The sequence below is a fragment of the Geospiza fortis genome, unplaced genomic scaffold (assembly GCF_000277835.1).
Source record: "Geospiza fortis unplaced genomic scaffold, GeoFor_1.0 scaffold55, whole genome shotgun sequence".
Taxonomy (NCBI): domain Eukaryota; kingdom Metazoa; phylum Chordata; class Aves; order Passeriformes; family Thraupidae; genus Geospiza; species Geospiza fortis.
Window position 1 is genome coordinate 9,957,135 of NW_005054308.1, and position 11,545 is coordinate 9,968,679.

The 11,545-nt window shown below is 41.6% G+C and overlaps 1 protein-coding gene across 1 annotated transcript in view; it reads right to left on the reverse strand.

Annotated features, from left to right (window-relative positions):
• Nucleotides 1–8,234: 8,234 nt before the first annotated feature.
• The window catches only part of CUNH5orf47 (chromosome unknown C5orf47 homolog), an 8,294-nt gene continuing 4,983 nt past the window's right edge, over nt 8,235–11,545 (reverse strand). The window contains exons 3-5 of the mRNA XM_031055217.1: nt 11,311–11,413; nt 8,999–9,080; nt 8,235–8,627 (exon numbers count right to left, since the gene is read on the reverse strand). Coding sequence (XP_030911077.1) covers nt 8,561–8,627; nt 8,999–9,080; nt 11,311–11,413 — 252 coding nt within the window. The 3' untranslated portion in view covers nt 8,235–8,560. The remainder of the gene's footprint in view (nt 8,628–8,998; nt 9,081–11,310; nt 11,414–11,545) is intronic.

An 11,545-nucleotide genomic window follows, 5' to 3' on the forward strand; every position in this document is an offset into this window, starting at 1 on the left:
CGGCATCCGCGACCCTTCCTCGGCACTGCCCGGGCACCGACAGCTCCACGGCGCTGCCCGGGCACCGACAGCACCGCGGCGGAGGGGATCCTGGGCGGTGGCACGGCGACAGGAGCCCTGCTGTCACTGTCTGGTCGTTGAGCGCTGTGTCCCTCACAATGGGAGTGTGTCCCATTGTGTCTGGGTGTCACACAATGACATGGGATCGTGGAATGGTTTGGGTTGGTAGGGACTTCAAAGATCACCTGGTTCTCCCTCTTCCATCGGCAGGGACACATCCCACTGTCTCAGGCTGCCCCCAGCCCTGTCCAGCCTGGCCTTGGACACTGCCAAGGATCCGGGGCAGCCACAGCTGCTCTGGGCACCTGTGCCAGGGCCTGCCCACCCTCACAGGGAACAATTTCTTCCCAATATCCAAACCTAAATTTTCCCTCTTTCAGTGTAAAGCCATTCCCCCTTGTCCTGTCACTCCAGTCCCTGATGCAGAATCCATCTCCTGCTTCCTTGCAGCCCCTTCAGACACTGGAAGGTGCTGTGGGGTCTTCACACAACCTTCTCCAGGCTGAACATCCCTAATTTTCTCACTCTGTCCCCACAGGGAAGGTTTCCCAATCCCTTTTTCAGCTTCCTGGCCCTCAGGCACTGTTCCTGGTGCCCACTCAATACCTGAGAGGAGGTTGGAGCCAGCTGGGGTCAGTCACTTCTCCCTGCTAACAAGGATGAGAAGAAACAGTCTCAGGTTGCAGCAAGGCAGGTTGAGATGGGATATTAGGAAGAGATTGGATATTAGGAAGAATTTCTTCACTGATAGGGTGGCCAGGGAGAGGCTGCTCAGGGCAGCAGTGGAATCACCATCCCTGGAGGAGTTCAAAAACCATTTGACAATTTAACAGACCTGGCAGTGCTGAATTTATGGCTGGACTCAATGATCTTGGGGGTCTTTTCCAGCCTTAAGGATTCTGTGATTCTCAAATATTGGGATGGCAGGACAGCACCACAGCCACCATCTCTTGCAGCGGGAGGCTGAGCACTCCTCTTGGAGACACAGGATACTTTGGGATGACTTCAGCCTGATTTGTTTATAAATTTAGAATTTGCCTCCAGAGCTCACAACTTGGCATTTTTCACGAGACCTAAATATACTCCTTGAAGGCGTGAACTGTTTCCATAATAAAGCTTTTTAGAATTGACTTGTGAAAACTCATTTAAAGCTGTATTTTGGCAGAGTGAGGGGAAGTGCTGACTGCAGTGGTAGAGCTTGCTTACAGTACAGAGGGAAGAGCTGAGAGGAAGGGAGTAGAGAAGGGCAGCTAAAACTACCTGCTACTAACATCACCTTACACGGCCCATTAAAGATCCTGTTTCCAACAGTTTCACCAGTTTTTCATGCTTGGGTTGGAATTTTCTCTATCACATTTCTGGATCAGGCCAAACTTCTACAGTAAATTTCACCCAAGAGGTTTTTTTCTGGGTTCCACAAATACAACTTAACCTTGAACAACTTTTGCTTGGAGTGTTACAAATTTTTGGCAAAGGAAACATTGCACTGCAACTCCATGAAAATGGCATTGGGGTTTTCCACCTTTATCTGGTAATTACCAACTTGAGGGCTCTGTTGAAATGCAAAGTGATGTCTTTCATAGCTTTCAAATGCATCCTGTGATCTAAAAGCCAAATAATTTTCATTTACTGTCAACACTGGCAATGAATATCCTACTTAGCCAAAATATTACATTAATGACACCTAAGCTGCTGCTCTGACTTCAGAGAGGTCTTGAGCAACACTTCACAAACACAGTGATGTGAAATCTCCAGAGCCACCTGTGCAAACCCATGGAAACTGGGGTTGCATCATGAAAAAATAAGATTGCAAATAAGGTTACCTGCTTGTTCCACACCTCTACTTAGTTGAACTCACAGAGTTTAACATATTAACTTTTTTTGATTATGCCTGAATACTCTTCATGGTAACAAACCTAAGGGGCAATAGAGGAATCCCCTGCCTTCCTTGTGTATTGCTCTCACTGACAAACACCTTTCCTGTAGCTGCAAATCTCCTGATAACTAAAACCAGAGCTCAGCTCTGCTGGAGATATTCCATGTGACCCAGAGAACCCAGCTCAGCATGGCCAGCACTCCAGCACTGGCACCAGGAACCACTTTTCCCCCAAAAGCCTTCCACTTCTGAGTGCCAGCAGCAAGAACCTGTGAAAAATGAGCAGATGCTGCTTTTACCTTTTGACTTTTCAGGGTGGAAGCACATTTTAAGCAACCTTTTTCACTGGCACCATCTGAGAATTTTGGCAGCATGGTGGAGGGAGATGAGCAGAGAGATCTCCAAAGCCTCCCTTGGAATTACATCCAGTAACTTCCATTTCCTCCATAAGACTGAACCAGCCCTGTGACTACTTTGGGTCAGTGTGACCAATTTCAGTTTGAAAATACTTCTTTGCAAAATCCCTCTCTCACAAACAAACAAACAAACAAACAGACAAACAAACAAACAAAGACACTACCAGGAGTACATTTACTTAGCAGGATGCTTCATGGCAGAAATAGATGTCTGAAGTTGCCAGCAAGATGCTAAAAGTGAACATTCTGTAGGGACAACATTAAAGCAAGCCCAAGTGAGTATGAGAAATCAGAGTAACACACAGATTTTCTTACAGAGCCAATTCAGAGCCTGACATTTCCACCCACACAGCACAGCTCAGTGACAGGCAATAAGACACAGCAGCAATATGAGCAACAGGAGACTCCAGAGGAATAAACAATATATTTCTTCTGTCAACAAAAATATATGCCTCTCTTTATTCCTTTCATAAGTCTCCCACAATTATTAATGCTCTGGGTTTGTGTGGCAGGGGGGCTGCAGCAGTGGCTTCTGTAAGAAGCTGCTGGAAGCTTCCCCCATGTCCCACAGAGTGGGTCCAAGGGGGTAACACCTCTGGAAAACAGATTTAAGAGTGAGGGGTAGAACTGCACAGCTGCAGGTAGGAGAGAGGAGTGACAATGTGTGAGAGGAACAGCTCTGCAGACACCCAGGGTGAGGGGAAGGAGATGCTCCAGGTGCCAAAGCTGAGATTCCCCTGAAGCCCAAGGTGAAGCCCAAGCGAAGCTGAGCCCAGGAAGAAAGGAGGGTAACAGGGTTTGAGTATAAACATTTATTGCAGCTTGTAAACAAAACATCAGTCACAGCACAGTTCAAGCCTCTCCCCACGTCAAGCCTGAACACATAAATTAACTTCTCTTCAATGTTAATGAATATTATTCTACTCACTTGCTCCTTGATCTATGAAACGCTTATTGTCTCACTTCATAAAATACATTTCCTGCACACCAAGCATTTTTCTCTATAACGTTCCTGCTCATTAGTAGAAGGAACAATATTTAATCTGGTTTCATATATTGAAAATCTGGGGCCAGGCTTTCAATGAAAGCACTGGAAAATGTGTGAACAGGAAGTAGAGTTTCTCTTCTCTAAGAAGAGAAACTACAAAACTTAAAGGCACTGAGTGAGGACAAATTTTCAGGAAGTCACAATAGTCATGATAGGGCAACCCTAGAAGTAACATCATCCACCTCAGACTGTTCTACCAAAAGATTGTGTTTGTTTCTCAAACTTTCACCTGAGTTCATGTCAAAATTAGTCCAATACAGCAGTGAAAACCAGTACAGTGTTCTTCTCCTTGGGAGATCACAGACAACTTAGCATCATACTCAATTTTTTTTACCATTTCTGTAGCGGAAGGAATTTAAATACAAGGAGGTGTAAAAAGTGACTACATCTGTTCTGAGCTGGGTTTAACTACTCATAGTCACTGCTGTGAGGAGTTCATCCGTTCCACAGAGTTCCATCAGCAGCACTGACTTCCTGTCACACACAGTAGGAACCAGAAAACAATCATACAGAACAGAGGAAAAAACTAAAAGCCATGTTAGTTTATTACTCATTTCAAAATCCAGGAGATTACAAAGATTCTGGAAGAGAGGGAACATTTGTCAGTGCCACCCTGAGCCTTCCTGCACATTTCTTTCAATCTGCCTCTGTTACTCCTCAAGCAGGACTGCAATAAATCTCACACATTCCCAGCATGGAGGGATCCTGTCCTGACCCCTGGGAGATGACACAGATCAGATTTGTTCACAGCCCAGCCCAGCAACATCCACAGCTCAGCTGAGTGCCTCGGGTGAGACACAAATGTGGAGTCCAAATTTAGAGAAAGAAGAAGAGACCCTCTCTTAATCTGCTCACATATTCAGCACAAGAGACAGATAAAAGAGGTGCCACAGTCACTGGGAGGTCAAAGCACTCAGCATCTTCCAGGAGGTGATCACCTCCCCGGATCAAGGAATATTCCTTTTTCCCTTAGGGGCCTCCATAACTTTCCCCCAGTAAAATGAAAATGCAGCTACCTACATTAATTTTCCCTAGGCTGAAGCCTTCAAATGTGAATTTTTCTGCCTCAGATCAGAGGGTCCTGATGCCGTCACTAACGAGTGAGAAACTTCCAGTGAATATTTAGTAAAAATCCACTGTGGCTTAATATACTTCAATAAAACTTCTTCTTTTCCTCCTAAAGTAAAATTCTTCTTAAACCATAGGTTCTCCTGCTGCTTCAGTTTGCTGGAAAGCCTGTGATGTTAAACCCATCCATGGCTGCTTTGGTTTTTATGCAAATTCCAGCCATCAGAGTTATATAAGTGCTTATGCAATGAAAAGAAACATAATACACAAACCTGCCCATGTCACTGAGAGTTATTTACAAGAGCTATAAATCAAAATTCTGTTTTGCTTTATATTTAAGGGCGTACTGCACAGGCAAAATGTCATACATGCCCAAAATTTGCTTTCAGTCAATTCCCCTCCCAAAGAAAAAGAAAACTACAATTCAGCTGCCTGCTGAAGGCTATTCCTTAGTCAGAGTCCATGCAAAATTGTATTAGAAGCTTTGAAGTTAAAACATGAACATTGACTACCAGGGAGGGCCCTAAAGACAAAGACATTTACTGGATGTAAATGTTCAGTGAAGATAAAGGTCACCTTCTACTTTCCCAAAATCAAACCATCTTGGAAACTCCACATCCTGCTCTCAAGTTTTGATTCAGAGCTGAAATCTTTTCATGGAAGGAATCAGCAGTGCACAATTATTATTAACTTTGGTGATTGATTATGTTGTAATGGCTAAGTTATGATAACCTCAGAGGTCATGGGACTCTCAGCAGAGCCTCGGCTGGTGGGACACAGAAATCTGATTCATCCCAGCTCCAGAGCAGATGGGGCATGAGCAGAGGAGCTGCTCGGCAAGCCAAGCCTCCAGCCTGCAGGAAATGAGGTTTTATCTCAACTGGTGGCTTTGGGCCAAATCAAGCGGGAAACAAACCCTTTTGAAAATGCCCACAAACTGGAGATTCCCAGAAGGGTCACTTCAGAAACATCAAAACACCATTCCCAAGTTCCCAGGGCTGCAGCTGATCGGTGACGTGGTCCTAGCAGCAGCAGCAGCAGCTGAGGGAGCTCCCAAAGCTCCCTGGCTCCCGTGCAAAGGGTGCTGAGGACACCCTGGCAAGGCTGCGCAGAGCCACAGCCCCACAGCAGGGAGTGCAGGAGCTCCAGCAGTCTGACCTCAGCCAAGCTCTCAGTGCTTCCAGCCATGGAAATCACTGTGGAGTTCAGGTTCCCAGCACATCCCAGCTTTCAGCTTCACAGCCTTTGGAAGCGGCAGCCCAGGGCCACCAGCAGGAGTTTGGAGCCCCCAGGCCTTGGATAGAGAACTCCAAGGGAGAGTTGCCTGGGTTGAGCTGGTCCAGGAACCAGACAAGAACTCAAATGGGATAACTTCAACCAAAACATGTCAGGATGTGCTATTTCCAGCTGGACTTGGACCAATTAATCTCCAGCTAGCATGGAACAGTCATACAAACCCCAAAGGCTTTACTCTCCACTGCTTACCTTCATCCAAAGTCTTTTGTATTTATGGCGCACAGGGAAAAGAGCTTATCCAGACCAGATTTTGGATAATGAGATAAGTGTCTGACACCATTATTTACAAATAACAAAAATCCAGCAGCAATGCCTTTGGCTACTCTGTGTGCCCAGGCTGTTCCCTTCCAGCTCTGCACCACAAGGAGCCTCCTCAGATCTCCTGACAACTGTTCACAGAGTTGAGATGAAGAAATGTCAAACTTTGGGAACAAGCTGGAGTTTGTGTTCTGTATAGAAAGGTAAATTATGCACTGAGAGCAAGGCAAAGCAAAGACAAAGTGTGACCTCTGTATTTGCACATCTGCTTCAGTTCACACTCCAAGGGAGATTTGTTATTAAAAACTTCAGGTAACTGATTTGCATTTTCAAGAATGTGAAGGAGAAGCAGTGCTGCCCAGGAGCCACAGCAGGACAGTGTGACACTTGCTCTTGGCTCTGCAGTGAAGACCAAAGTCTTCAGAGAAGAATCAGTTCTTTTCTGAATCTCTACTCTGTGATCCAGTGCCCTGAAGGTCCCTTATTTACTTCTCACACCTTTTAACAAAGAGGATTTCAATGAAGTTTTTCATGCTTATCCAACCCTTTTTCTCCTTGTTGAGCACATTATTTACTTGGAGATGTTTTAATGCAACACTGCAATTACATTTCTTTTGCATTTTACACTTAAATGATCACATGAATTAAAAAGGAATGCACAGGTCTGTGTCACAGGGGATGATCTGGTTTGCAGAGCTTGACCTGGGTTCTTCTCCAGGCCCTTTTTTTAGCAGTTTGACTGCTCTGATGACCTTTGTTCTCAACTGTACCTTTGAAATCTGGTCACTACAGCAGAAAGCCAGACTTCCTTATCCAAAAAGTCAAAATTTGAACCTGAATCAGCAGTTTCTCCCCAGTGCAACAGCTGTTCTGGCCCAAAGTGATTTGAAAAATTTAAGAGCCTTTCAAAGTACTGCCAAATGAAAGTTCTGGATTAGCAGATCCCAACCAATTAATTATCTCATCATCACCACACAGACCCTTTAGACTGAAGGAGGTACATAGGGATGATTTAAGGCCATACTTATCTTTTATAATTTCTTTTAAAACAGCCCCATAGACAGAGGTCTGTATTTATCCAAAGAATCTTAATGCGCTGGCTAAACTTCAGGCAGAGATTTATGTTAATGCACCTCATCTATCCTGTTAAAGTAGCAATTATGCATCTGGAAGAAAAGTGTTTCCAGGGCCCCTGCAGTCCGTGCCAGTAAAGCACCAACTGCAGCTGCAATTTACAAGAAAAGAAAAGTTAGAGCAACAACTCTACAATTTACAAACCAGGATTATAAATTAAATATTCCCAATGCAAACATTTCATTGATAGAATTGTGGGGACAGGGAGACCATCTCATTTAATAAAAAAAAACCTCAACCCCCCCCAAAATCCCACGTGTGACTCTAAACATGTGTTTTGAAAATACCAAAGAACTATGACATTTTTGTTCTGCCAGAAAAATGATCACATCTTGATTGAATACTTTGCCTTCTCATTTCCTTTTCCAAGCTGAAATGTCAACTATTTTAAGTAAAATCCAAATATTACCCAACCACAAACCAGAAGAAAACCTTGAACCTGCAGCTGTCCCTGAAAAGGTGCATTCCAGTTCCACACTTGCAGTTTTACCATGAAGAAAACAGAGATGAAACCTTTCCAAGTGCTTTGCTGCCTAATGACACCATCACCAGCATGTTATTAAAGCTCAACACTCTGACACTGCAGTCATTATATCTGCAAACACCAAGACATTATGGCAGGAGAAAACAATCCTTTTATTGAAGGCAAGGAGGTCTCATTGTGACAGGTGAATGTTTTACTCCTCAGATGAACCCCATATACATAACTATTTTTATGCAGTTTTCATGTTCCATTTACACAATTTGCTGGCTTAAAAGGCTTTAACAGTCAATCAAGGGTTCAAGTATTAAGCTGCAGAACAGAAGAAAATTATATTGTGTTATTGAAGTCAGGTAGATAAACAACACCTCCTGATTGTGATGGTACCATTATGTGCCTCAGGATGAACAGAGAGAGAAAACATTCACCTGGTTTCATATTCCAAATACTTGCTGAGATTCATGTATAAATGGATGAAAGAACAGAGAGGATTATTGTGTAATATTTTAATATCATAAAGTCAAATTTATGCAAACCAGGAAAAAAGGAAAGTGGAGTTTATGTCTTGTGTGGAGTTCTGCCTTACTGAATTTGTGTTTATTATTCTGACAAGCTACAAAAATAAAAGATATAAATGTGGAGACAACAGTAAATGTGTATCTATTCTTTTGCAGGAAAACTGTCACAATATTATGCTCATTAAAAAGCTTTCTAAAACTAATAGCTCAGTGAAACACTAGACTTAATGCCTTGAGATAAATATCTTGCAACAGAGCTGTTTAAGCCACTGTAAAAACAAACCTCTTAAACAGCAGAAGCACAAACAGAAGCAAACAACAGAGAACCTGTGTTCCCTGAAGTCACTTTGCAGTCTTGCACTGACTCCAGGAAGAACTACATCAACATAAAAGCTTTCACTTTGGTTATATTTCCTTTGGGGCTGAATCTTCCTTTATTTCCTTGCTACACCCAGCCAAAGATGGACTCATCCTAGAGGAAAAAAGTGATAAAAGTGAATTGGTACATTCCCATTAATATTAAAAAGTATATCTCTATATCAAGTGGGGCAAATGAAGACTGTTCAGATTCTCCAGGTTGTACTTTAGACCACCAGGGAAGGATTTAGCTCAAGAAGAAGAAGAAGGCAAATAATCTCCCTTTGCCTTGGCAAAGCACAGAGCCCTCCCTGTGAGGATGGAGCTGCTCTGGCCCCAAATCTGAAATCTTGAAAATATTTGAGCTCAATGTCAGTAATACTTTAGAATATAACTGGCACTTATTATAATAACATTAAACAAGATCAGTGCATTATTAATTTAATATTTTAGGGATTTTTTGCCTTTAATAGACTGTCTACATACCCTGTCCAGGTATGCCCCATTCTGTGACCTCTGGGTGCTGTCAGAGCCTGCAGGAGAACATCAGGTGGAGGAAAATCATCATTTGCAGTCACATGGAATCTAATCTTAATTGCAACATTCCAAGGAGTAAATAGGTAGCATTAAAATTCAAGTAGACTTTTGTTCTCTCAAAAAAAACCTATTTATAGAGGCAATAAAATGCAGTATTAATTTTCTAGATTTATTAATCTAGGGAAAATAAAAAGAAGATAAAAATGAACCCAGTTTATTCAGACTTGTTGATCCCTATCTAAATAGCTTCTGGGATTATTCCATTTGCTTCTTGATTAATGAAAAATTCAGATCAATAGGAGACTTATCTCCTAGATTTGATGTTGTGCAAAATCTGCTAATTAGAAAGAAGGTATTAGAATTGATGGTTTTCACTGAAATAGGACTTAATAGGAGATTCTCAGTTAAAGCTCCTGAGAAAGGGGGTAAAATTACAATTAAGGATTGAGTAAGAGGGCAGGAGGAGGGATTGGTTGGTTGGTGAGGTTTTTCAAGTGACTGGAAATTATATATAAAGAAAATGCTCTTTCTCTAAAAGAAATGAGCAGCTGAAAAGGGAACAGGCCCTGTCAATAAATCCAAGGTTAAACAGCACATGGTGATCCATCACAAACAGAAAAGCAGCCATTAGGGTAAGATGGCAAATCCACACAGGAAATAATATATAAGCAGAATTTGTGGGGTTTTTTTCTTACAATAATTTGAAATCTAATAATCTGTTAAAGATTTATCCTCCTTTTTTCTTGATACTTGTTCATCTTTTTCTTGAAATCAAACAGACAAATCCAGGAAGATTTTTTTTTTCCAGGAAATCATATATAAGCAGAATTTGTGGGTTTTTTTCTTACAATAACTTGAAATCTAATAATCTGCTAAAGATTTATCCTCCTTTTTTCTTGTTCATCTTTTTCTTGAAATCAGACAAATCCAGGAAGATTTTTTTTTTTAATTCCCTGTCCTACATATCCATGGATGTGTGAGTCTTCCACATAGATATATGTCCAACATGTAAATTAATAGCTTTGCACACACACTTCTGCAATGATCTCAGCTGTGGGAGAAAGCACATGGAACAGCTTCCATGGGAGGAGAGATTTATTACATTGGAACTTAGCACAGAAATATGACAGAGGCCAATGGAACCTTGAATATGAATATGAATAGCACATGATGAATAATTAATATCATGTCATAATTCCAGAATTAATCAGGAATTGGGTTTAAAGCCAACAGAAGAAGTGTTTTTGCACACAATGCAGAATATTTGCACAATAATTGCAGAAGAAGTTGTTGAAGCATATTTCAGTGGAATTTCTCCTATTCAATAACATCCACTGGGGTAGAGATTTCTGTTCTGAACCAGAACTGCACCTCTTTTGTTCTCATGAAGAAGATTTTTGAGGGTGTATTTTCTTGCCATGTGTGTGGAAATCTAATTCAACATTTACCAAATAAGACACTGCCTGGAATGGTCCTACATTTTAGGATTCACCCTAACATGCCCCATGTGGAAAATTTCCATCAGCACCAATGCAAGGGAAGAAAATGTGCTGTGCCTGAAAGTGGCATTTTAAACTTGCCTGGTAGCTCTTCATGGATTAGTATATTCTTTTTCCTAATAATTCATCCAACTGTGAAGCCAGAAATTCCAATTCCATTTGTAAGCATACACTGTATTATCTTAAATTGTGCAGCAGCTACAATGCCTCTAATTGAAATTGGCTGAATGCAGAGCACCAGTTTTAATTCCCAAGTCATTTTCCAGTAATGAAAGAGCTGCATTCAGGGCACAGAGTGAGAACATGTTCCATGGTTTTGTTAAATTGTGTTACAGCAACCTTTGGGGAGCATCTAATTTATTTATTGTATGTATGAAATCAACCACTATTTTCCTACATGAAAAAATAAATTATTATTCATACAACTACTGCCTTGGACCCATCTGTGAATAAGTTTAATTACGTATTTCACATGTTCAGAAAAACTTGCAGATGTTTGATGTTCATATCTTTAATGTCAGGCTGCAGCAAACACTTCCACCATCCTTCCTCCAAATTAACGCAGATAAGACCCTCCATGAAACAAAAGGGTTTTTTCCAAAAAGGCTGGAAGTGCCTAAAGTATGGAATGAATTCCATTTGTGAGTTGTAAAACCTACTACCCACAAAAACAGCTGAAGGGACCTTAAACGTTGGGATCTTCACAACAATAAACAAATTGTTTTCTCTCGTAAAATAAAACATTAGCAGTTCATTTCCTACCTTCTCCATCAAACTGGCTGCAGGTCAACAGTCGACTTCTGAACCTTTCATTTTCTTCAAGCATTTTTGAAATCACTTTCCAGACTTTGTGCCAGACTTTGGACTGAAAGATAAAATGTGAAGTGTATAAAACGTTTGCATTAAAACATCTATACGGCAGAACTTTGAATTCCCCACAATGACTATGAAGTCCAGCTGGGTTTTTCTGTTGAGGACTGGGAAGGGAGGGAAGCAG